The 26,816-nt window shown below is 49.5% G+C and overlaps 1 protein-coding gene across 1 annotated transcript; it reads left to right on the top strand.

Moving 5' to 3' along the window:
* MED16 (mediator complex subunit 16) lies at positions 1 to 26,816 on the top strand. The gene is made up of 14 exons (XM_066604654.1): positions 1 to 274; positions 3,631 to 3,738; positions 4,860 to 5,029; positions 5,129 to 5,560; positions 6,482 to 6,587; positions 8,115 to 8,270; positions 9,678 to 9,886; positions 19,193 to 19,399; positions 19,800 to 20,010; positions 20,087 to 20,220; positions 20,988 to 21,180; positions 22,652 to 22,865; positions 23,081 to 23,164; positions 26,503 to 26,816. The coding sequence occupies exons 1-14, from the start codon at positions 139 to 141 to the stop codon at positions 26,627 to 26,629; spliced, it is 2,487 nt and encodes an 828-aa protein (XP_066460751.1). The 5' UTR covers positions 1 to 138; the 3' UTR covers positions 26,630 to 26,816.

Genomic DNA, 26,816 nt, shown 5'->3' with positions numbered 1-26,816 from the left:
GCCGCTCAACAACCAGTCAGGTTGTGAATCGAGCAGAAGTGTTGTGGAATATAAATGTATGCGCCCGGCGAAGCGCTGTGACTTGCGGCGGATCGCTGAGCGCCCCCTGTTGTCCGCTCTGCTGCCCGGCTGGTCCCCATGGACGTGGCGTACATCTGTGAGTGGGACCGGCGGCCCCGGACCAGCCACTGCCCGTGCATCCCGCTGGTGTGCGCTTGGTCCTGCCGCAACCTCATTGCCTTCACGACGGACCAGCGCAATGAGGAGGAGAGAGGTAGGTGCTAGCGGCGGCGCAGCCGCGGTAAGTAGCCGCAGGAAGCTACACGTTCACAGGGGGCGGAAAATTCTGCAAAGTATCCGCTGGTAAAACAGTCAAATGGCTCATGAGTGGGTGCGTCCTGACAGCACAGCGCCCCCAGTGGCCTGTAGCCTGTGCCACTCTCTCACCTCCTGACCAGCGCACTGTGCTGACTGGTGCAGCCTCTGTGGGGCGCTGTAGCGTCTGAAATCACCACTCACAATCTGCCCAGTGTGAACGCACTCTGAAAAACACCTGTGCTTGTTGCCGGTTGCAACCAACCGCCGCTCTGACTTGGCCAGTATGGGGTTGCTACTGCAACAAGGAGGTCTCTTTGGTATTGGTGTATCTTGTCTCCACCAGATGAGCAGGTGGACACAAACAGCACGCCCACAATTTCATTGGAGGCAGAGTGAACGTCCCCAGCTTCTGATTGGGTGTTTCCTGTAGCCCCCAGCAGCGCTACGCTGACTGACATGTCAGCTCCGGTCTCCTGGTGCTCTCTCCGGTCACCGGCCTTTCACTCACTGCTCATGTAAGCTCCCAGCTCGGCTGTTGGTGAAGCATCTGTGGCACTGTCAGGCTCTGGTTTCCGTCACCGCTCGTCCGGTGGCCGCTCTGCCTCCTCCTCGCTTCTCATCTGGTGGCCACGGAGCGGCCGGTGCATAACCCTGCACTGCTGCATGTACGTAAGCACTGAATGATGAGCTCCGCTCCATTCCCCCCACTATCACTCTCCCTGGAGGCCTCCTAAGCATAAGAATAAGACATCCCTAACCCGGGGGGGTGTAACGGGAGGGTGTTCCCTTTCACTGTGGACGGCCAACCCATGTCTCCACCCCTAGTTTCGGTGGAGACAAGATACACCACCAATACCGATCCAGCACTGTGTGCCCCTGGCGTCCTCTGTTGCAGTCTGTCATCTGGCCCCGCTCTTAACACGACGACAGCGCCGTTACTCTGGTCGGCCGCTGTCCCTTTCAGCCCCGGCCTCCGTTGTTCTCATGGCATCGGCACTGTAAACTGCACGGACCTCCGGTTGGCCGCTGTCGTTCTCGGGTGGGCGGTGTTGCAAGCAGACTTCTGCCGGTGTGCAGCTAGCCAATCGGCAGCTGTGGGCAGTACCCAAGACCCCACCCATTATTTCCGGTGGAGATCAAATACAACAATACTGAGGGAGGATTGTCGGAGGAAACTTTCTCTGTGCGATTGAAACGATGATACAAGTAAAAGGACCCCTTGTAGGGAGGCTCTAGTACCCTGTTGTACCGCCTCTAGCTTGGATACAAGATGTGATGCAGGCAGGCATGGAGGCTCTAGTACCCTGTTGTACCGCCTCTAGCTTGGATACAAGATGTGATGCAGGCAGGCATGGAGGCTCTTGTACTCTGTTGTACCACCTCTAGCTTGGATACTAGATGTGATACAGGAATGGAGGCATACAGGTCCATATTGCTGCACATTTGCTGTTAGATTTTGTAAACCCGTAGGCTGTAGAGGTTGGTGTCCCAGATGGTTCCTTACATGTACTATTGGGAATAAAGCTAGTGACTGGGCAGCCATAGAAGTGTGACAATGTTGTGGGGGCTCCTGGGACCCCCTTGTGTGTGTGGCCGAGCATTATCCTGCTGGAAACACACGTGGCTGCAGGATGTCCTGACTATATCGCTGTGCTGTCATTGTCCCTCGGACCACCACTAGGCGGGGGACCGACTGTCATATACAATAGACCCCCCAGACCATCACACCAGCAGGGGGGGCAGTGTGCCACTCCACCGCAAAGACAGGATTGAGGCGCTCACCCCAAGGTCTCCATGCTCAAGTAAGATTGTTGTCTACTCCCAAACAGAAGCTGGACTTGTATCATTGCTAGCAACATTTCCGCTCCAGAGCATCCAGGTTTCTCATTTATGACATCACTACAAACAAGGTGATGGTGTCGGCCGCCATGACGCCAAATTTCCTTCAGCTTGGTACCTGGGAACGGTCCGGGCAGAGACGGAGTTCTATAATGAAGGCGCCACCTGTGTCTGGATGGCGGACGACGAAGCTCTTGGATCTGCTGGTGGATCCAGTGATCATCTCTCCTGGTGGTCTGTCTGGGCCGCCCACCGCCTAGATATCTTCAGACTGGCCCTTCAGCTTCTCTCATTCCAGTGATGCGCCCCCTATCAGTCTATTAATGGGATAAGATGTCTGATTGCGGCTAGTGGTCACCGATCTCTCAACAGAGGTCACTGCACACAAGGAGCCTCCGAGAGCCTCTTGTAGGCCAAGGGGGGAACCACTTCTAGGGCCTCCGATGACTGTCCATCTAATCACCACAACTCTCATCATTATCTGCCTGAGATGGAACTGCATGACGGGTTTACAGCGATCCTCCGTTTCTATCGGGTTGTAATATATTTGTTGCTAGGGGCTGTATCCAACAGGTGAGGAAGTAAAGCTGATATCTTCATGCATGAATTGACAAACAACCAAAATGACATGAGACCTCCTCGGCGTCCCTCACACGGGCGTTTCTGCAGCGCTGTATGCGTTATGGAAGCTGGGGGAAAAAACAGCAATGCTCACCTAGCAGGTACCGTCAGCGTCCCGGCCGATGGCACTGCTCCGGATGACAAGTGAGGTCTGAGAACCCCGCCTCCAGCAATAGATGGCTGTGATTGGTGCTCGATGCACCAATCACAGCGATTTATTGAATGGCTCAGCCACTTGGAGTCGGGACGCTCACAGCACCTGCTAGGTGAGTATTGCTTTTTCTTTTCCATCTAGTGTTGCTAGGGCTGATTTTCAGGGTATGGCTTATATTTCAAGCGCTGCCCACGAAAATCTGTGTGCGGTTAACTCTGCCAAAAACGCGGCACCAAGCTGTGCTGCGGTTTTACCAGTGCTGAAACCGCTGCCCATTCATTTCTATGGGTGACGCAGGGCTGAAAGCATCCAAAGATGGAACATGCAACGCTGTCAAAGCGCGGTGTTGAAGACGCCCGTGTGAGCCGCCCCATTGAAATGAATGGGAGCGTTCCACAGTGTTTAGCGCAGCGCTGTACAAAAACGGCTGTGTGAGGGAGGCCTTACAGATGTTCAGCGGGGCGCTGTAGGCGATACGGCGGGTGTTGACAGTCCGGTGTATCCTGGTGCTTTGTTTTAGGTCTTCTAGTGTCGCACCTTACAGATGAATGGGCTTTAGTGCCGCAGCGCTGTGTTGGCATCGCCAACAATATGTATCAGTGATGATCCCTCACAGATGACAACCGATCTCAGCTCTGCAGCTACAGTGTCTTCTGCTTCATTAAGACGTTTTTTTTTTCTCATTGTTTCCGTTGAAGATCTCACCCACATGATCCACATCCTGGACACCGAACACCCTTGGGATGTCTACTCCATCACTTCTGGCCACCAGGAGGTCATCACCAGCTTGGAGTGGGACCAGTCTGGTAAGTGACCACAAGATTTTGGTTAGCTCAGTAGCCTTCTGGAGAGGGAATGTGATTAGAGAAAGACATTCTAGGAGTTGAATCGATCGTTTATCCTCCGTAGAGAGTGCCTTCTGCGGCCCCTCAGCACCGAGCTGCTGACTTTTCTAGAACCATAACTTCTTATTTTTCCACTGTCCAAGCTGGATAATGGCTTTTTTTCCCCTTCATATCATTCATTGGTTAAAGGACCACTTCGGGTAAAACTCCTTCATCTGATTGCCTACCTTACTCTGGAGGTCTCCTGTATATTGCAGTCACTTCCATGCAGTGCAGCCTCCTGTCTGATACTTCTTAGGCACCATCTCGATGATTAGATGTGTCCCTGCTTTCTCTTTCTCCATGCTGTCTAAGCTTTCCCATGATGCATCAACACAGCATCACATGAGCAGCTAGAGCCAGTACTATCTCTGCCTGCTGGGAGGACACTGTAATTAGCACTACTTTCTATATTTACCTAAGTAATCTACAGACCAGGAGTATACAGTCAGGAGGCCAAACGATCACTTCCCTCGTTATAACTGTGACCATAGCCACTAATCAACAGCAGCCGTTGTGATCAGTTTGTGCTCCCCTTGAAGAGCTTGTGTGGTAAGGTCCATCACGCAGGACTAGATTTTTAATTTTTGGCACAATATTTGGAATGTATATAATTTTTGACATCTTAGGCTTTCACCCACGTTGGCACTCAGCCACCAAGGTAACCCCTTGGCACCCAGACTGTCAAATGCCTTAATTGCTGAAGTGACTATTGACAGCGGCATCTAAGGGGTTACTCTGCAGTGAAAGGAGTTGTCTGTGATTCGGATAGTTGTAGCAGGAGCCCCGCTGTGTACCGCCGACGAACCTACAAGATTGCTGTGAGGTCAGAGCGAAAAGATGTCCTGGTCAGCAATAGCCAGGAAGTATAGAGTGGCTGTGGGCAATTTTTTAATTTTTGGGGAAAACCCCCTTTAGGGTGTGATCACACATCGTTGACATGTGAAGGCACTCCAAGACATTAAGCCTAATCCATGGCAATCTCCAGGTGCTCTTTAAGATTACGCTTCCATCAGTTTTGGCTCCTTGCTCCTGTTTTATAGGATCGCGCCTCCTTTCAGCTGATGCAGATGGCCGGATAAAATGTTGGGGAATGACAGATCACTTGGCAAATAGCTGGCAGAGCCTGGTGGGAAGTGAAGTGGATGGTGACCCCATCGTCGCGCTCTCGTGGCTTCATAATGGAGTGAAGTTGGCGCTCCACGTGGAGAAGGTCAGTGATACAGGTGTTCATAATGGCCGTTTCTTCTGTATTCGGTGTCTTTCTTGACCACTTTATCTCATGCTTGCAGTTTTCACTTTCTCTTCCTAGTCTGGAGTTTCCAGTTTTGGGGAGAAGTTCTCTCGTGTAAAGTTTTCGCCATCCCTCACCTTGTTTGGGGGCAAACCAATGGAAGGCTGGATTGCCGTTACCGTCAGCGGACTGGTGACTGTATCTTTGTTAAAGCCCAACGGACAAGTGTTGACTGCGACAGAAAGTCTGTGCCGCCTGCGCTGCCGGGTGGCGCTGGCTGACATTGCCTTCACAGGAGGTGGGAACATTGTGGTGGCCACGTGTGACGGGAGCAGCACCTCTCCAGTCCAGTTCTATAAGGTCTGCGTGTCTGTTGTCAGTGAAAAGTGCAAGATCGACACAGAGATCCTGCCGTCGCTCTTCATGCGCTGCACCACAGATCCGGCACGCAAGGACAAGTTTCCCGCGGTAACGCATCTCAAGTTCCTTGCTCGAGATATGTCCGAGCAGGTAAATGCAACGTCCAAGGTGGTCTGTAAAACTCTGATTTCTACCACCAAAAACCTAAAATGTATTTCCTATGACTCCCGGTTAGAAGTGGTGTAACCCAAGGTCTAGGGCTGGTGGGCATGGGTGGCACACGCTTGGCACAGAAACCTGAAGCGCTTGGCGGATGAGGTAGTGTGGTAGTAATTCGCGTACAACATCCTTCCTAGGGGAGTATCGCTGACAGGAGGGGCACTTGTAGAGAAGTCCCCTGTAGTTTGGCCTCCTCTGGGAGCATGCCCTGGAGGTAAAAATGGCACAAAGGGGGGCAACTAAACTGATAAGGGGCTTTTAAGGTAGAAGGAAGGCTTAAAGGGGTTTTGTCACTAAAACTTCTGGCATCACGGCGGTCAGGATATTAGTGCCGATGGTGGCTGCGGTAACATGCTTCCGCCCGGCCCATCTACCAAGAAGTCACCGCCGATGCCCCGTCTTTGGGGCCCCAGGAGAGGGGAGTATTCCTTTGTTTTTAGGCAGGGATAGGCTTCTGTTTTAATCGCAAAACCCCTGTTAAAGGGTTACTGGGGGGGGGGGGGGGGGGGGCTGGAGGTTGTAGCTTATTTAGGGGAATGTAGAAGGTAACAATGGTTTCATTATCCGCAAGCAAAAAATTTAAAATTGTACGGCCTCTGCTAGTGGGATGTGGAACAAAGTGTAAAATATCACTCCAGATGGTGCATGATGAGCAAAAGACAGGGGGCTGCAATGCAGGAATGTGTCAAAATACACAGAGGAGACCTCTAACGTGTGACAGGCAATTGGGTGAGGGGTGCAGGCATGGGGAGAATGTGTCAGAGTGGCACTTATTACATTTATTTAGTCTTGAGAAGATGTTTGGGGAAGGGGACCATGATTAAAGGGAATTCTGTCTTCTGTTCTTGTCAGGTTCTCCTCTGCGCCTCTAATCAGTGTTCCAGTGTAGCGGAGTGCTGGTCCCTGAGGAAGGAGGGGCTGCCCCTCAATAATATATTCCAGCAGTTGTCCCCTGGAGGTAAGTTCTTCCATGAGCTGTATGTGGACACCAGAGCATCCTATCCATGTACCTTGCGTTCTTCTGTCATAACGGGCTATACAATTTAAAGGGGTTATCCAGGCAGCGCCGGCTGTCAGTACTGGCCGGGGCTTATAATCGTAGGCGCAGGTCTCACTGATATCAGTTGGAGCTGTGCTTATAATTGCAGGCTAGGGTCCCGTTGATTTTAGTGAGAGCCGTGCCTGCAATTACAAGCGCTGGCCATTACACAGATCGGAGCAGTGGCTTCCACTCCCACCCCGATGCGTCCCATTACTGACAGTCAGTGCTGCCTGGGGAACCCCTTTCAAAGGGTTCAAATTTTTCACCCAGTAGCCCCACGCACACGCACGCACGCGCAAGCCCAAAATGCCTTTCCCTACCTCCTTTTGTCTACAAGCAACCAGAGAGGTATCTGCCTACACATCCACAACTGAATTGTGAATCGTTTGCTCCTATATTGAGCCCCTCCGCACATGATCTGCGATAAAATGGAGCATGCTGCGATTTCTTTTTCTGCGCGTGACATCTGCAAATCAAATCCGCAGATGTTAATTGAAGTGCGGATGCCCCATGCTTCCCTATGGGCTGCTTGAACTGCCGATCGTCCGTGTGGGTGTCGCAATTCATATCCGCCCATTGATATTGGGCCTAGACATACTTTCAGATACTGGCTACATACTTTCCTTCTATTTCTGGCCCCTCAGTATGGGCAGGCCTTCACCTTGCTCCATTTCCTAGGAGCACCTTGCTGCTCTTCTAGACTTTCATGTTTAACAACACTTGAAGATGTAGGTAGATGACAGGACCGAGTCCTGGGAGGGGAGCCGCAGTCCAGGTACATGATGGCAATGACCAAGAAGGATGGGGGGAGTAACCTCAGGGAACGGAGAGAAGGTCCAGGCGCTCCTTCAGGGTTGACGCGGCATTTGAGTGGAGGAGGTGATTGGCCATGTCATGGCGATCAGGGCTGTCTGTCTATGCTCGGCCAGCATCTGAGAGGCTCTGCTTGCATGGTGACGGTTGTATGCTGGTTGTGCCCGGCCCCGAGGAGAGGCGCTGCTTCTCCACTGCCAGCAGTTTGTGCAGAGAGCACCGGTGCAATCAGAAAGGATACCCGCTAATAGGGGCATATTCGTTATCAACCGCTTGTGCGCCCTGGCCCTCTACTAGAGGACAGCTCCCTGGGCAGCCAGGTACAAGCATACGGGGCCATCAGAGTTTTGGGTGGGTTGAAATCTGGAGCGCGGTTCACTTTTTTTTGAAAATTACTTGTATTTAAAAAGTTGTCTTATTTTTAGTAGATGGGGATTGTGGGAATCCCCTTAAGGGATTTTCTAGGAGGAGTTGTGTTTTTTTGTTTTGCTTTTTTACGCAAAAAAAAAATAATTAAATTTACCCAGGCCACTAGAAGTTCAGAAAAGGAGATGCCTCCACATAACTGTCCGCACTGCGAGCTCCACTCACTCTCTTCACTAACGTACGCAATCTGCTTTTGTCTTGCAGTAAGTGATAAGCAGCCGATGATCCTGAAGTGGCGAATCTTATCCGCTACCAATGAGCTGGAGCGTGTGTCCGCCGTGGCGCTGCCCAAGCTGCCCATTTCCCTTACGAACACGGACATCAAAGTTGCAAATGATACCAAGTTCTATCCTGGTTTAGGTATGATGAGCCGAATCCTCGTGTTTCAGGTGACCTTTTTTTGCTGATCTTTAAATTGGTGGAACTTCATTTACACCCCTAAACCAACATCACTGGTGCTCATTAACCCCTTAGCGACCAAGCCTGTTTGTGCCTTAGTGCCGGAGCCAAATTTTGGAAACTTTAACATAGAATAACTCCGTAAAGATTTTGTATATCCAAGTGATTCTGTCTTTTTTTCATATTGTACTTCATCTTAGTAGTAAAAATAGACCAATTTTTAGAATTTGTCTATTTATTAAAGACACCAAAATTGGAAAGGTTTTTAATTTTTTTTTTTTTTATTTTTTTTTTATTTCACATCCTCAACAAATACGTGCGAACATACTAGACACCTTTTTTTAAAAGACCATTTTAAAGACAGGATTTTTTTTCTATAATGCACATGAAAATGAGGATTTGCACCCCAAAATGGATCCCCCTGTTTATTCCGCGTTCAGAAACCTACCCATTGTGGCCCTAATCTTCTGTCTGTATGCACAACGGGGCCCAAACCAAAAGGAGCAGCCGGTGGCTTTCAGAACAGAAATTTTACTTGAAGGTGTTTAGACCCCACTGCCCACTTGTAGAGCCCTCGAACGGCCTAAACTATAAAAAAAAAAAAAAAAAAAACCCTCACAAAGGACCCCATTTTGAAAACTAGACCCCCTAATAAATTCCTCTAAAAGAGAGAACTGCGTATTTTGATCCCACAGTTTTTGAATGAATGTAAGCAAAGCAGAAGAAAAAACAGTTTTGTGTTTGTTTTGTTTGTTTTTTTGGGATATTGTGTCATTGTCAAAGTGTGAGTGGTTGTGTGTTTTTTTTTTTGTTTTTTTTTTGGGTGGGGGCATCCTCAGCCCGGTCACCTTGTGTGCCCCCATCCACTAGTCCCAAAACCCCCTAACAGTCTGGTCAGACGCTCCTCTCTACTGGTGGTCTGTGGGGGGGGTCCTGAGCCCGGTCACCTTGTCACCCCCCCCCCCCCCCCCCCCTTCATCCACTGGTCCCAACACCCCCTAACAGTCTGGTCAAAACAGCCCAGGTGATGGGCAATACATTAATACGACCATCCAGCTTCTCAAATCCTAATAATGCGCCCCTCTCAGACTCTGGTAACGGGGTGACCTCTTTTCCGCTTAGGTAGAGCTTGTTGACCACTAGATGCCCCTACGATGCAGAAAAAGAGGTCACTACACACAAGGAGCCTCCTGGAGCCTCTTATAGGCCAAGAGGGGAACCACTTTTAGGGCCTCCGGTGACCGTCCATCTAATCGCCGCAACTCTCATCATATATCTGTCTGAGATGGAACCGCAGGACGGGGTCTGCATGAAAATCACAACTTCTTCTGGGGGTGGAGTGTAATTGGGCTTTCCTCCCGCTTGCAGGTCTCGCTCTGGCATTCCATGATGGCAATGTGCATATTGTGCACAGACTTTCCCTACAGACAATGGCTGTCTTATTTGGCTCCTCCATGCGCTCGTCTGAAGAACCCAGCCTAAAGCGCCAGCGATCGCCAACCCCGTGCGTACACTTTAAAGCTCTACAGATGTCTTGGACCTCTCTTGCTTTAGTTGGTTTGGACACGCAGGGAAAGGTTAGTAGAAAGAATATACACAACCTAAATGTGTAATAATACTCGTAAATGTCTGAGGGGTCTCCAGACTGGAGATGGGGCACTTCTGAAGAAGACTCTGCTGTTGGCTTGTATTCCTGGTCCTATTACAAGGCCTGTTAGATGGTTGGACGCCTTCCAGTAGGTGGCGCCGCAGAGGTGTTGTACTGTGTCCTGTCTGCATACTGAATTTCCCAAAAGAGCATTGCTTGACCTATAAGGCTGGGTTCACACAGGACGGACTTACTGCGGAATTTCTGTGCGGATTGTCCGCTCGCGGCTCCTAATCCCGGGATAAGCCAGCAAAGTGGATGAGATCTTTCAAAAAAATTTTTCCACAGCAGCCTCTCTCTTCTCTATGGGGAGAGATGGCTGCAGCGAAAATGCAGCTGCGGAATCCGTCCCGTGTGAACCCAGCCTGAGGGTATGTGGACACAGCGGACTCTGGCATGGGTTTTGCTCTAAAGCCGCAGCAGAAATCGGCTGAGCCACGTATTTTGTTGCAGAATGTACCTCAAAAATATGCGGCTTAGCTGCAGACTCCTGGCACTGATTTAAAGGTACAATCTGCGTGCAAAACTGTTCCAGGTTCTACTATGTGAGAAGTCCTCACGTCTGTCTGAGAGCTGTTGGACCTCTGGGACGTATAAACCGACAGGTATGTCTCCATTTTCAATACTTCCATGGCGTTACGGAAGTGGTCGAGCGTGGGCGTTACGGAAGTGGTCGAGCGTGGGCGTTACGGAAGTGGTCGAGCGGGCATGCTGTCTGAAGGGTTCAGAGAATGAAAAGTTCAGTATTGCCATTAGGTCACCTCTCAAACACGTCCACCACGTATTGCTCGGAGCATTGGCTTGGTATTTGGTTTCTCAGTTTGTCACTTGTAGGTTTTGTTTCTTATATTAACCCTTTCACTGACGAGAAAAGCCGTATGCCGTGCATGAATGCTCTAAACACCCTTGCCATAGCTTGGTATCGGGATAAAGTCTGCAATTTTGGCTTTCAGCTGATAACTTAATCCAGTTCCAGGCGCAGCATTGTGTGACGTCAAGGAGCTGTGTGAGCGCTTGTATGTCTTGAGTCTGTGCGAGGAACGCGGCCACTGATGGCAGGAAGAAGCTCCTACCCTGTTACTATCGTGTCATCCCCCTGCATAACCTCAGTGACCCCCGGGGGCTAAGAGTTGTTGGCTTTCTACTAAAGGAATGAAGTTCAAGAGCTTCAAGTTGAATCCCTCGCAGCAGCGCATGGTGCCCCTGCAGCGCGGGTAACATTCAGCCGACCTCTGCAGTAAAGCATTGAGGTTGTTGCTGCGTTACATGTGATGCAGTAAAACCATCGTATCTGGAGACGACTTACAAGTCCAACTCCACCCTCTTGAGTCAATAGTTTAAAGCTGGAATTGGGAGAGGGTGTAAAATCTGGATTTCCAGGGCGCCATCCCGTCCCGACGGCCCAATTTACATATGGAGGTTGCCCTCTGACCCAGGTAGGGACAGGAAGAGTTTAAAAGCACCTCCCTTTCCACCATGCTTTAGTGTCTTCCTGTCCCTACGGTGGCCAGATGAAGCAAGCTCCAGGAACCTAGGAGAAGAAAATCCTTACCGCACGCTGTGCGAGTCCCCTGGAGTGTAGAGGTCGGGGCTGCGTACCTCGGCAGTCCCTGCATCCCCGACCGGCGACGGAGCCATAAGTCGCCTCAGTAGCGCTGGTCTCCCTCGCGCGGTCTGCATGTTCGGGACGCCGCTGCCGCGATGGGATAGTTCCTCCTGGCAGGGGAACGGCAGCGGCGGCCTCCTTGGTCCTCGGCACGCATAGCGGTGACGTCATCCGGCGTGGTGACGTCACGCGCTCAACGTAGGGGCATGGCTACCGGCGAGAACCCGGAAATGGGCGCCAAATTTGAAAATCCTCCCCATATAAGCAGGCTAAACTCCATGGAGGATCCTGCTGACTGCCAGACAGTGCAAGTGAGTATGTCTACCCGCGACAGCTCAGCACGAGAGGGAGAGACCGATACCCTACAAACTGTAAGTAGGCTATATGCCAAAAGGAATGCGCAAAATTGCTACTTGTACCAAGTCGGATGCATATATGTTCCCCTTTTTTCTTCTCTCCCCTCTCCCCCATTTTTGCATGGGTAGATGGATAAGGAAGGTCCAAAGAAAACGGACCCCAGAAAAAAGTCAAAAAAATGTGTCCTCTGCAGCAAAAGGCTCGAGGAAAGTTATAAAAAGCCCTTATGCGAGGAATGCACGGGGAAGATACTTGCAGAAGAAAAAGCAGCGTTTAAATCTGACATCCGCTGTATGATCAGGGAAGAATTACAGGCCTCCATGGCGTCCCTTCCCCAGGCCCAGCCAGGTCCGTCACGGGTCCCTAAAAGACCAAGACAGACCGAATCGGCGAGCTCAATCTCCGGTGAATCACTGGAGCTCCTGTCTGAAGGAGAACTAGAAGACCCGCCAGTACTTACAGAGGATGAGAAAAAATATTATTTCTCATCAAACGACATTGCGCACCTCATCAAGGCAGTGAGGGAGACAATGCAAATAGAAGAGGAGCACCCGCCTAGGACAATCCTAGATGAAATGTTCGGCGGCCTCCGGTCAAGGAGAAAGACCATGTTCCCGGTCAATCAGACCCTGCAACAAGTGATTGCAGATGAATGGCAGGAGCCGGAGAAAAGAATAGCGGTTTCAAGGGAAATCCGAAACCGTCTCGCGTTCGCTACTGAGGACGTCCGCCTGTACAGGGAGACCCCTAAGGTGGATATACAAATCGCAAAGGTGGCCAAGAAAACCCTCTTGCCCTTTTGAAGACACTTCTCAGCTGTCTGATCCGATGGATAAAAAGATCGATGGATTAATGAAGAAAGCCTGGGAGGCAATATCCTTTACCATTGAGGCCAACATAGCCTCAACTTCTGTGGCCAGATCCATGGTCCTATGGCTAAACAGGCTGGAAGCCGCCATCAAAGATCTGGCCCCCAGAGAGGAGTTAGCCAGTTGTCTTCCGCTCCTAAAAATGGCTACTGCTTTCCTGGCCGACGCATCAGCGGAGACGGTGAGATACGGTGCAAAAACCGGAGTCCTTAGCAATTCATCAAGAAGGGCATTATCGCTGAAGACATGGGCCGCAGATATAACATCTAAAAACAAGCTCTGCGCCATCCCCTTCCAAGGGGAATACATGTTTGGGCCTGTCCTGGACAAAATCCTGGAGAAAGTCGGCGACAAGAGCAAGACCCTGCCCGACAGCCTTACAGGAAACCATCTTTTCTGAGGAAGACACGTCAGCCACCTCCCGAAGTTAAAGGGAAGGCTGGAAGATGGTCGTACCCCAAGGGGGGTCGGGGTAAGGAAGCTCAACCCTCTCCTGAACAAACAGGGGGTAGATTAGCAGGCTATCTAAGTCAGTGGCAGGGGATAACATCTAACCCCTGGGTACTCCGAATAATCGAAGCAGGGTACCGAATTGAGTTCCACTCTACCCCCTGGGAGATTCTTCATAACCTCCCCTGGGTCCCTACAGGAACAAGGGAACCTCATAGAGGGTGTACAGGAACTCAAGGACCTAGGGGTCATTGCACAAGTCCTTGATCATGAAAGGGGTGAGGGATTCTATTCCCCCTATTTCTAATCAAAAAAACAAATGGTTCCATTAGGACTATCTTTAACCTTAAAGCCCTAAATAAATTTATTTCATACAAAAATTTTTAGATGGCAACAGTGAGGTCTATCGTCCTACTAATAGACCGGGATAGTGTAATGTGCACTATAGATCTCAAAGATGCATACTACCACGTCCCAATAGCTGCAGTCCATCACAAGTACTTGAGATTCGCTCTGCAGGAGGGGGATAGGATCCAACATTATCAGTTTACAGCCCTTCCATTCGGAATCTCCACCACCCCTCGGGTGTTCACCAAGATAATAGAGATGGTAGCCTATTTCAGATGGAACCAAATCTGTATATTCCCATATCTGGATGACTTGTTAGTGTCAAGGACAGAAAAGACTATACGTATAGACCTATCCATGGTCTTGTCTACCCTAAACAGTTTAGGGTGGATAGTCAACAAACAAAAGTCCGACCTGAACCCAGGTACACAGAAGGTATACCTGGGTGTATTGCTAGACTCCCACATCCAGGAATCTCGGCTTCCATCATCTAGGAAGGAAGACCTGATCCAAAGAGTTACCTCCCTCTGTCAGGCTACGACGGTTTCTATCAGAGAAACAATGAAGGTGCTGGGCATTCTAACAGCCTGCATTCAGATAGTACCATGGGCACAAGCCCATACTCGACAACTACAAGGATTCATCCTTGGCAAGTGGGACAAACGGCAGACATCCCTGGATAAGAAGATGAGCTTGTCCGTCCGAGTCCCTACGCTGGTGGACCTCGCAGAGGAACCTAAGCAAAGGTACCTCCTGGTCGCAAGAACCTACTGTACCCATCACAACAGATTGCCAGCAAAACAGGATGGGGAGCGCAAGTAGCCGACCTAAATATACAGGGAATCTGGGACTCCCAAGTAGCTAAGCGCTCATCGAATTTCAGAGAATTAAGGGCAATCTGGGAGGCCCTTCAGGCAGCAGAACCCCTTGTAAGAGGAAGGCATATTAAAATTCTGACTGATAATATGACAGCTCTGTCGTTTGTTCGTCACCAGGGGGGAACGCGACACCCACACCTGCAACAACTGGCGATAAAGATACTCAGATGGGCGGAATCCAACGTGCTGTCTCTCTCAGCGATCCACCTAAAAGGGTCCACAAACGTCGTTGCCTACTTCCTGAGCAGACAGAGCATCCTTCCAGGAGAATGGGGGCTGAACCAGTGAGTCTTCGACCAACTAATGTGCCAGTGGGGAGAACCGCAGATAGACCTGTTCGCCACAAGGAAAAATTCAAAGTGCCGGGACTTTTACTCGCTGAATCCCAGAGACAATCCGTGCGGAGTAGATGCCCTGTCCCAAAGCTGGGACATGGACCTAGCCTATGCCTTTCCCCCTTTCCCACTGATCCCCCACACCCTCAGGAAAATCCAGACCAGCAGGGTGTCAGTCATCCTAGTTGCCCCCATGTGGGACAAGAGGCCCTGGTATCCCCTACTAAAAGGCTTGACTATTCGGGGTCCACCTCTACTACCAGTAGTGGATGATCTCCTGCTCCAGGGCCCGCTAACATACCCGGGGGTCGAAAATTTGAATCTAGCAGCATGGATGCTGAAAGCATGATACTGCGTGGGAAGGGACTCTCCCATAAAGTAATTACCACCCTTACAAAGAGCCGTAAACCTATCACGACAGCCATCTACGATAGGATATGGAGGAAGTTCACAGACTTCTGCAAAATAGATACAGGGAAAATCCCAGGGATTGACATACCCGCAATCCTGGGATTTCTACAGGCAGGCCTAGAGAAAGGCCTTCGCCCAAGAACCCTTAAGGTTCATACAGCAGCACTAGGATCCTACCTAGACTTCCCTTTGGCAGAACACCGCTGGGTGCGTAGGTTTCTCAAAGGGGCAGAAAGACTTCGACCCTTTATTAGAGAAACTTTCCCTACCTGGGACCTAAACTTAGTCCTAGTAAGTCGCCCTTTTAGTCGCTATAACTTCGGCTCGGAGAATAGGGGAATTACAAGCCTTATACTGTATTGAACCATACATGGTAATACAAGATAACAGAATTACCTTTAAATTGGACCCAGCCTTTCTACCGAAGGTAATGTCAAATTTTCATAGGGAGCAGACGATCACTCTGCCCTCCTTCTGTCAAAATCCCCGCAATGAAAAAGAACGAGAATTTCATAGCCTAGCTGTTAGGAGAGCCGTTCTAGCGTATCTAGAGGCTACCCGCTCTTTCCGTAAAAATAACCTCTTTATCCAATTTCAGGGGCCGGCAAAAGGAAAGACGACATCTAAGGGCACCATTGCGAGGTGGATTAAGACTGCCATCCAAGAGGCATATAAAGCCAGGGGTCTCGATCCTCCGGGGAAAATTAGAGCCCACTCCACACGCTCTCTCTCCTCCTCTTGGGCAGAAAAAGGCCAGGCGTCTGCCGAGCGAATTTGCAAAGCAGCCACCTGGTCTAGCATACATACATTTATCAGACACTACAGGGTTAACGTCCAGTCGGACAAAGACCTGGGCTATGGACGAAAAGTCCTTCAGGCAGTAGTCCCGCCCTAGAGCCACGTATAATTTGGTATACTCCATATGTAATGGGGCCGTCGGGATGACGCCCTGGAAAGATACAGATTACTTACCGGTAGTCCCATTTCCAGGAGTCATCACGACGGCCCGTAGTTCCCTCCCTTTTAGAGTAGTTTATGTTCTTTCAATGTAAATATGACCGAAGAAAGGTAAATTTTGGTTTAGCAAACATTGTCCACCGTAATAATTTGTAAGTCACTAAAGCATGGTGGAAGGGGAGGTGCTTTTAAACTCTTCCTGTCCCTACCTGGGTCAGAGGGCAACCTCCATATGTAAACGGGGCCGTCGTGATGACTCCTGGAAATGGGACTACCGGTAAGTAATCCGTATCTTTTTCCATTATAGTCGTTCTTTGTTTTAGGCCAGTCTCTCTCACTGTTGTTTGTTTGTTTGTTTGTTTGTTTGTTTTTTTTTTTTTTTTTTTTTTTAAAGAGTTTTTAGTTTTTAACGCCTCCATTCATTTCAATGGGGCTCCTCAGACGAGCGTTTGAATGTGGCGTTGTGACACCGCGATTTTCAAATGCTGTCTGCTTTATTGTAGTACTTTTTAGCGCATCTCCTCACCCGTTGTATTGCTGGGGTCCTTACATTAAACCCTTCACAGATATAGATATTTAAAATTTAATGACTTTTATTAACCCTATCCAATCCAATTTGTATCCTGGTTTTCCTAAGGGGCTTACACTTTTTTTGCCTCTATACTATGGCGCTATATGCTGGCTAATGCCAGTACTGCATGAGGTGACACGTTGGATAGGCTCCGACAGCAGAGAGGCTGGCAATATACAGTAAGAGAACCCCGATGGACGTCTTCCAACATCAGAGCTGTACAGCCTTAAATCATAATGTCTTCAGAGGTCAGACAGTGGATTGGAAAGGGTTAATAAATACTAAAAACATGGGCTCACAAATAACACTTCTAGACAATACGCAAAAGAATAAGTAACACACATATGAAAGGGATCAACCCTAATTAGGGATCGTGTGGGGTAATGTGTCTCCCAGGTGTAGTAGTAGAAGTAAGTACCGCTCATAGATATGGAGACCGGGTAAGGGTTCCAGTAGTTGACAAAGATTTTTTGCCCCCCTTTTCTGTGTCCCAAACTGGAGGATAGATGTTTGAGGACTGGTGCGGTACACGAATCGATACCCACTTAAAGCTAGATCTGAGGCTGTCATCCGCTACTTTGAGGTGCCACTTGACAGACCTGAAGTGATATTGGTATATATCACTTTATATGCCAGAATCTAACTAAAAAGACCATTTAAAACTAAATCCGTCAGCGGCACTAATTTAAGATACCGCGTCGGTAATGGCAATCTCGAAGTGGGGACCGTAATTTTACGGAAATATCGAATAAGTGGCACTACTCAAACAGGACCAAATCGTTGTTAACGTCCTGATGGAGTAACAATCTTGCTCTACGACTATTTAGATATATGAACTAATGGGTGATTATCACCCGCGCTCCTGAGGAACTGCCCTTTACCAGGACAGGGAAACGCGTCGAGCCCTTTGAACCTTGAGCCTTTTGAGCCCTTCTTGTTCAGCATCATTGATGTGCAATGAGCCCATGTTCCTAGCACCTTCATATGTGCCAACAGAAGTGTGCTGGAACTGAGCATCCATTGGAAACCTCAAGCATCATCAATATGCAAAACAATATCGTGGTTTAAGCGAGCTTTCGGAGCCGCTCTTGTCCAGCATTGCTGATGTACAATGAGTCCATGCTTCTAGCACATGTTTATATGTCAACAATAATGTGCTGGAACTGAGCCCTCATTGAAAACGGTTTTAAGCATCATCAACATGCTAAACAATATCGTGGTTTAAGTGGGTATCGATTCGTGTACCGCACCACTTTTCAAACATCTATCCTCCAGTTTCGGACACAGAAAAGGGGGGGCAAAAAATCTTTGTCAACTACTGGAACCCTTACCGGGTCTCTATATCTATGAGCGGTACTTACTTCTCCTACTACACCTGGGAGACACATTACCCCACACGATCCCTAATTAGGGGTGATCCCTTTCATATGTGTGTTACTTATTCTTTTGCGTATTGTCTAGAAGTGTTATTTGTGAGCCCATGTTTTTAGTATTTATTAATAAAAGTCATTAAATTTTAACCCTTTCCAATCCATTTATTTTTTTCTCACCCATTCTCCCCAGCTCCAAATAAATTGGAGCTAGGGAGAATGGGTGAGAAAAAATACATTTCACTGCACCCTCCCGAACTGACAGAGTTCAGGAGGGTGCAGGGAGGGACCTGCTTACCTGTCCGGCGTCTTCCGCATTCTCCTTCTGCCTCCCGGCTCGGCGCTCATGTGACCGCTGGGGTCAGGTGGCACCTGGTGGTCACATGATCGCCGGGCCGGAGACAGAAGGAGAATGCGGAAGACGCCGGTCAGGTAAGCAGACCTCCCACGGTGCAGGCTCCCGGCTCGGCGTTCATGTGACCGCCGGGGGTCAGGCAACACCGGCGGTCACATGATCGCCGGCCGGAATCCATGCATTGCATAGCGCTAATTGAGCGCTATGTAATGTGTAAAGGAGAAGGCAGAAAGGGTTAAAAACCCTTTCTGCCTTCTCCTCGGGGGTCCTCGAAGAGGATCAGTGCAGGAGTGTATCTGCACCCGATGTGTCTGACGATCGGGTGCAGATCCACTCCTGCACTGCAGTGTCGGGCCTGCCCCGACATCGGAGCTGTGGAGGGAAATTATGATGTCGGGGCAGGCCCGATATTGGACTGGAAAGGGTTAAATATCTATCTGTGAAGGGTCTCTGAAAAATTATATAGATTTCTATACCACTGTGATTTCGTTGGTCCTTACATTAAAGCCACGTTTGAAACGCAGCATTTTCACAAAGGTGTCTGAGGAACCTTTGACCTTCTCCTGATTTTTGGCCTCAATGCTAAACGAATTGTGCAATGTGACGAACGCCTGGCTTGGGATATGTGTTCTCCGATATGGTTGTGGCCTCTGGGAGGTGCAGGTCACACATTACATTCATTACATCAGATCCTCTAGGTTTTCTCACTGACTTGATCTGTTTTACAGCTCAGCATGCTGAGGGTCTCCCCTTCCATGGGACACGCGCTAGATATGACTACATCCCTTCGCCATCTCCTGTTCCTTCTGGAGTACTGCATGGTGACGGGCTACGACTGGTGGGATATTCTGCTTCATGTGCAGCCGAACATGGTACACAATCTGGTTGAGAAGCTACATGAGGAGTACACCAAACAGAATGCTGCCCTGCAACAGGTGAGCGCTCTCCGTCACATCACTCATTGTGCAAAGACATGTAGTCCGGCTAACCACTTAGATGCTGCAATCAACGCTGACCGTAGCATCTAAGTGGGTAAATGGCCATAGTAGGAGCCAACTCCGATCACGGCTGTTGTTGGGCAACTCCTGCTCCCTAGAACATATAGCTATGTCTTAGGTTGTCAAAGGGTAAAAGATGTTCTGCACACTCTTCCTTCTGGGAATCCGTAGCAGTCCAGGCATCAGACTTCACAAATGCAATCTGTTGTCTCTCACTGTATCTGTACTGTTTAAGGAGACTACTTTTGCTGTGTTTTTTTTTTTTTTTTTTTTTCTCCTTTCACCACGGAAGGATATATATTCGAAAAGCAATTAAAACTCTTGTTAACCCTTTCAGGTTCTTTCCACCAGGATCCTGTCCATGAAGGCATCCCTCTGTAAACTGTCTCCTAGCACAATCACCCGTGTCTGTGACTACCATGCCAAACTGTTCCTCATCTCCATCAGCTGCACCCTGAAGTCTTTGCTTCGGCCTCATGTTCTCAACACCCCTGACAAGAGTCCCGGGGACCGGCTTACTGAGATCTGCAATAAGTTCCCTGACAACGGTAAGGGTCTTGGAGCTAATGTGCCGTTTGTCCATTCTGAGGTGTAAAACTAAGGAGTAAATGGTTTGGTCTCTAGATATAGACAAGGTTATGATTAACCTGAAGACGGAGGAGTTCGTACTTGACATGCCAACCCTTCAGTCTCTGCAGCAGCTTATCCAGTGGATTGGTGACTTTGTGTTGTATCTCTTGGCAAGCCTTCCCAATCAGGTAACTTATTGTTAGGAAGCAACGTGCTCCATGCTTCAATTGCTTGAGCGTTGGAATGTCACTATAGATCCACTCCAACTTTTTGACAATACACTTTTTATGCAATCCCTAACAACCGATTCTTGGTAATACACCACCTCAGTCTGACTACTTCACATGGCTCTAGGTGTGGTGTGCCTGGGAAGTTCCACCAGCCCTGCACACTACATGTCCTGTTCTCGTCCCATAGGCCATTATGGGGTGCACAGATGGCCCCCGGCGTCCTTTGGAGCCATAGACAGTGTGCCTCCGTACGGCACCCTTTATGGAAATACTGCCTCTCCAAAGGACTGTGAGCGAAACACGTCAGAAGCGCAAATATCTGACAATTGTGAGGAATTGAAACGCAAACCATATTAAGTTGTAGAACTTGAAGCTTGTCCTGTTACTGGAGAAGCCAAATGCCTAACAACAGGCAGTAGATTGCAAAGGTGCTGGAAGGGAGACCCCCCCTCGTGGCAGCCGCTACAAAACTTGATTTTCAGTAGTAACACAAGAAAATAATGTTAGTTTATTACAAGACTGATGACAGAAGTTGTATGAAGAGTTAATGTCCATAAGATACCCCATTTATGACTCTTCTGGTAATGTGGCAGAGGCGACCTGTTAGTGTAATTCTCTACTATTTCCTATACGCCTGATCAGGAAGTGTTCTCTTACACCACTACATTTGTCGTATGGCTGTCTGACACTAGTGTGTGATATGTGATTTGGAATGTACCCAACAGGGCTCCTCCTTCCGCCCCGGACACAGCTTTCTGCGTGACGGGGCATCGCTGGGTACTCTGCGTGAATTGATGGTGATGATCCGAATTTGGGGTCTTCTGAAACCGAGCTGCCTTCCAGTGTATACGGCTACGTCAGATACGCAGGACAGCATGTCCCTCCTCTTCCGCCTGCTCACTCGCCTCTGGATGTGCTGTAAGAATACCTCCTGGGGTTTCGCACGTGAAGAATATTCATCCATTTAATTTGTTTTTCCAACTTTATAATTGCAGCCTAAAAAGGCTGATCTGTAACTGGGGGAAATGTTCCACCATCAGGCTGTCACTTGTCTCTGAAGGGGTATTCCCATCTCTGCTGTTTATAGCTAAGATGGGGGAACGCCGCCGCTCTCTTCCAACCACTAGTCAGAGCCGAGCGGGCAGCACAGTGCTGTTTCTGTAGCTCGTTGGTGTGATTGGAAGCAGCGCAGCGCTCTATGCCTCTTCCGTAACTCCTCGCGTTACATAAACAGCGTTGTACTGCACGGTTTCTGTAGCTCCTTTCACTTCAACGAGGGCTACGGAAACGGTGCGACACGAAGCGCTTGGCTCTCACCGTAGACTTTGCAGTGGTTTCCCATCTCGGCTGTGAAAAGCAGATATGGAAATGCCCCTTTAACAGTTCTCTATTTAAAGGGGTTGTCCCGCGAAAGCAAGTGGGGTTATACACTTCTGTATGGCCATATTAATGCACTTTGTAATGTACATCGTGCATTAATTATGAGCCATACAGAAGTTATAAGAAATTTTTCACTTACCTGTTCCGTTGCTGGCGTCCTCGTTTCCATGGAGCCCGTCTAATTTTCGGCGTCTAATGGCCAAATTAGACGCGCTTGCGCAGTCTGGGTCTTCTTCTCTTCTCAATGGGGCTCCGTGTAGCTCCGCCCCGTCACGTGCCGATTCCAGCCAATCAGGAGGCTGGAATCGGCAATGGACCGCACAGAAGAGCTGCGGTCCACGGAGGGAGAAGATCCCGGCGGCCATCTTCAGCAGGTAAGTAAGAAGTCACTGGAGCGCGGGGATTCAGGTAAGCGCTGTGCGGTGTTCTTTTTTAACCCCTGCATCGGGGTTGTCTCGCGCCGAACGGGGGGGGGTTGAAAAAAAAAAAAAAAAAATTGTTTCGGCGCGGGACAACCCCTTTAAAGAGTTCTCTGTGACTTGACTGATGGCCTATGCTGTGGATAATTCATCAGTAGTTGATTGCCGGGGGTCTGACACTCGGGACCCTGGAAATCGGCTGATATCAGGCTGGCCCTGGAAGCTGACCCCAAGCATTATAGATCTAGCGACTCTGCTTGCATTACATGGCCAAAATACCGGAGTCTGAGTCCGGTCATCTTGAACATATCGATTACCCGTCTAGTGCAATTCGCTAATTCCAAGAATCTCAGTGTTAAGTCTCGTCATTGAGCGTTTCACAATGTCCGCTTTCCCAGACTCGTGCCCCGCTCATCCCATGCTGCTAGTATGTGAGCTTTGGTACAGCGCAGTCCTTTGCTTTAGCTAATCCCAAACGTCACTTCCCCACCAAGCTATGTCAAGTTAGTGCCAGGAATTTCTGCATAGTTATGTGGTGTTTGTAAATGAGTTGAACCACTTACTCCATAGCGAACACTCTTCTCTTGTAGGCCGTGATGAAAACCATCCATGTGAACCGGATGAGGCTTTGATAGATGAGTGCTGCCTATTACCAAGCCAGTTTCTCATCCCTAACATGGACTGGTTGCCCCTTGCAAATGGGTTAATCAGCCGACTGCAGAGCAAGCTACCCCTACGGCTGCAGTTTGGGAAACCACCGGGTGCGCCCAGCCACGCTTCTGTACAATATGAGGCTTATACAAGGTAAGTCGGGACATGAAATGATGATTTGCAGTCGTTTCAGTCTTCGCCCACAGTTGGCTAACCCCATGATGTCACACCTGTTTAAAACATTTTTGTGCACGATGGAATACTACTTTTTGCCACATATGAATAACATTGTGTGACTGCAGTTTAATCGCAGTCTTTAGTGTGCGCACTTTGGGTTCTGACTCTTACACTTCTTTTTTTACACTCAGATCACCCACCCAACCTAAGATTGATCATCTAAGAAGACTACATCTAGGAACCTGTCCCACGGAGGCCTGCAAGTCCTGCACTCGGTGAGTCTGATGGGCTCCCTTAGACATCTAACGGATATATATATCTGTTAGATGTCTGGGAAGCGTTAACACACAGAACAATTGGGTTGTAATCTGGATATTTCCTGTAGGTTGGGGGCCCTTGTGAAGTCAATCATCTGATGGGATACATTGTACCCTTGTGCTGGAGCAAGGTGGTGTGCTGCATCTCATGAGCATGGAGCAGACACTGGGATATGCCCGTTACCCTTCTACAGCCCTGTCGACTGTTATGTATCAACCCTGGTATCTGCTTCTTCGGGTGTAGAGGAACGGGAGGAGCGCTGCTTGAGTACTACAAAATAACCTCCAATAGACTACTGGTCTGCATGTTTTGAACCAAATGGACCTGAAGTCCTGTAGTGGGACCAGCGCTCACAGCCCGGCACCATATAGCTTGATTGGAGGTCACCAGAGAAATTAAAATTGACAGGTCTGCCACTAGCAGCCAGTTGAGAGCAGGTTCACAGGCGTTCTGCTGCCTATATCCGCGTCCAGCCTGACTGGGTTGATGTCGGTCAGTGATGGCCTGGAGAGGCATATTCGTGGAGGGTTGTAGCCAATGGTACCCTCACTGCTATCGGGTACCAGGGTGAGAACCGCAGAGCCATTGTTGGTCCTTATGCTGGTGCAGGACAATGCCCGGCCTCATGCGGTCAGCGTATGTAGGAAGTTCTTTGATGGCATTGACTAGTCTGTGTTCCCCAGCTCTGAATCTAATTGAGAACCTCTAGTAGATTTTGTATCTGTGCATAGAATGCTATAAAGTAGTGCCAAAAACTGTCCAGGATCTCTGTGATATCCTGATATGGAAGGAGATCCCCATCCCAGGACACCGTGTGCCATCTCCTAAGGAGCCTGCCCGGTTGTTGGGAGTGCACACAGGCACAATCCCTTTAAAGTGTGCGTGCGTGTTGCCAGTATCGGGCACCATTACTAGTCCCGCTGAGGTGGGTGGTGTCACTATTACTGCTTGGGCAACTACTGGGGGTCGCTATTACTGCTGGGGGGGGGGGGGGGAGGGGGGGTTGCTATTTACTGCTGGGGCGGCTATTGGGGGGGAGGGGGCTCACTATTTACTGCTGGGGTGGCTATTAGGGGGGGGCTCACTATTTACTGCTGGGGTGGCTATTAGGGGGGGATTGCTATTTACTGCTGGGGCAGCTATTGGCGGTTGCTATTACTGCTGGGGCAGCTATTGGCGGTTGCTATTACTGCTGGGGCAGCTATTGGCAGTTGCTATTACTGCTGGGGCAGCTATTGGGGGGGGTTGCTTTTACTGCTGGGGCAGCTATCATGTGTACACGCGTGTTGCCAGTATCGGGCACTATTACTAGTCCCGCTGAGGTGGGTGGTGTCACTATTACTGCTTGGGCAACTACTGGGGGTCGCTATTACTGCTGGGGGGGGGGGGTTGCTATTTACTGCTGGGGTGGCTATTGGGGGGAGGGGGGTCGCTATTTACTACTGAGGTGGTTGAGTACGGGCGCTATTTATTGCTGGGGTGGCTATTGGGGGGGGGGGGCTCACTATTTACTGCTGGGGTGGCTACTAGGGGGGGATTGCTATTTACTGCTGGGGCAGCTATTGGGGGTTGCTATTACTGCTGGGGCGGCTATTCGGGGGGGGGTCGCTATTTACTGCTGAGGTGGTTGAGTACGGGCGCTATTTACTGCTGGGGTGGCTATTGGGGGGGGGGGGGGCTCGCTATTTACTGCTGGGGTGGCTATTAGGGGGGGATTGCTATTTACTGCTGGGGCAGCTATTGGGGGTTGCTATTACTGCTGGGGCAGCTATTGGCGGTTGCTATTACTGCTGGGGCAGCTATTGGCGGTTGCTATTACTGCTGGGGCAGCTATTGGCGGTTGCTATTACTGCTGGGGCAGCTATTGGCGGTTGCTATTACTGCTGGGGCAGCTATTGGCGGTTGCTATTACTGCTGGGGCAGCTATTGGCGGTTGCTATTACTGCTGGGGCAGCTATTGGCGGTTGCTTTTACTGCTGGGGCAGCTATCATGTGTAATACTGTCTGCCAAGCTGATGTATTTAAGCCGGTCCTGTCTGATACCTGTGCTCAGATGACATACCACACAGGATCTGCTTACATAGAGCAGCTCAGCAGATGTATCACCCATGATCGGCTTAGATACATCTGCACATTGAACTAAAGATGAATTTAAGCCAATGGGACGATATATTTTAGACAGAACGAATGTCAGGCAAACTGGCGGCGGTTCAGTACGGAGCGGCTGCTATTTACACGGAACACGTCGTTTAGGACTTTAGCTGCATAAAATCCTGAACGAGGAGTGTAAATAAACAGTTTCCTGGCCCCGCCCCCTCTAAGTTCACTCTACAGCAGGAGAACGTCCAGTACTGTAGAGGGAACTTGGAGGAGGTGGAGCCTGGGCGGGGCGGGAGACAGTTTAATGGAGGTGGGCGGGGCCTGGAGACATTGCGTTTTGTTTTTTTTTAAATTCAATGTGTCCTGCTGTCATCAGGAGCGCACACAGAGGGGGGAGGCGCAGGGCATTGTGGGAAGGCAGCACAACGGTGCCATCTTTTGAGAGCTGCTTTCAACATCAGATTGCAAAGTAAGGAAGACATAACTGATGATAATCCTGATTTCAGCCACGGATTAGCATGTGGATCAGCTCCATCATTGTTCATTCGCTGTAATCTGAAGCTATTCAGCACGTAACCCGTAACCACAAGGAACATACTGAGGATGGTGAAAGAATCTGCTAAGTGTTAACCTGGCTCAAGACTTTTATTACCACAAGCCCATAATGGCTGAACACAAAGTATGGCGCAAGTTGGCTGCACTGCAGGTCACACTGTTGTCCCACAGAGCCGGCTTCTGGCCTTCAGGTCTTTTCTACACGATCTGCACACGGGACGGAGGTGGTCCGCAGCGCTGTTGCAAATTCCACAATTAAAAACGCAACAAAACTTGTGTCTCCCGTCTGAAATCGGCAACCTTCATTCTGCAGCTAAGACTTTCCTGCTGTGTAATTTTAATATTGTGGCTTTGAAGTAAAGACATGCGGAATGCACGCCCCATGGGGGTAACGCTGCGCCCTGAAGGATCCCGGGCTGATAATGGCAACTGCTGCAACCGCGTCCTTCCAGATGATACATACGAACCCCTCTCTACACCCTCATTGGTGGGAACTATTTGTGAGTCTTCGGGCATAGGGTGGGCACCGCCATTCAGGCAAAAAGGTTAGATCGTTCCCAGTCTGACAGTGAATAGCGAAGATCTGCCTGTTTTATCTGAACTTGGAGGCTCGGTGTAAATATATGTATTTTATCCTCAGGTGCGGCTGTGTAACAATGCTGAAGTCCCCGAACAAGGCAACAGCAGTGAAGCAATGGGAGCAGCGATGGATCAAAACCTGCCTGTGTGGGGGGCTGTGGAGAAAAATGCCCCACACCTATTCATGACCGAATGTGATCAGACCACTGGGAATCGTCACTCGGGGACTTCTGTTCGAGTAATTTCCGTATCTGGAAGTCCACAATGTAAAGTTTCTTCTACCTAGTTTCTTGTATTGGTCACCAAAGTGTAAATACGACAATATTAACCTGTTTTTATATTTTGTGTCACTGGAATAAAACCGGATGGCTCTGA

Source organism: Eleutherodactylus coqui, chromosome 5 (genome assembly GCF_035609145.1).
Source record: "Eleutherodactylus coqui strain aEleCoq1 chromosome 5, aEleCoq1.hap1, whole genome shotgun sequence".
Lineage (NCBI taxonomy): Eukaryota > Metazoa > Chordata > Amphibia > Anura > Eleutherodactylidae > Eleutherodactylus > Eleutherodactylus coqui.
This window is presented reverse-complemented; position numbering and strand designations above follow the sequence as displayed.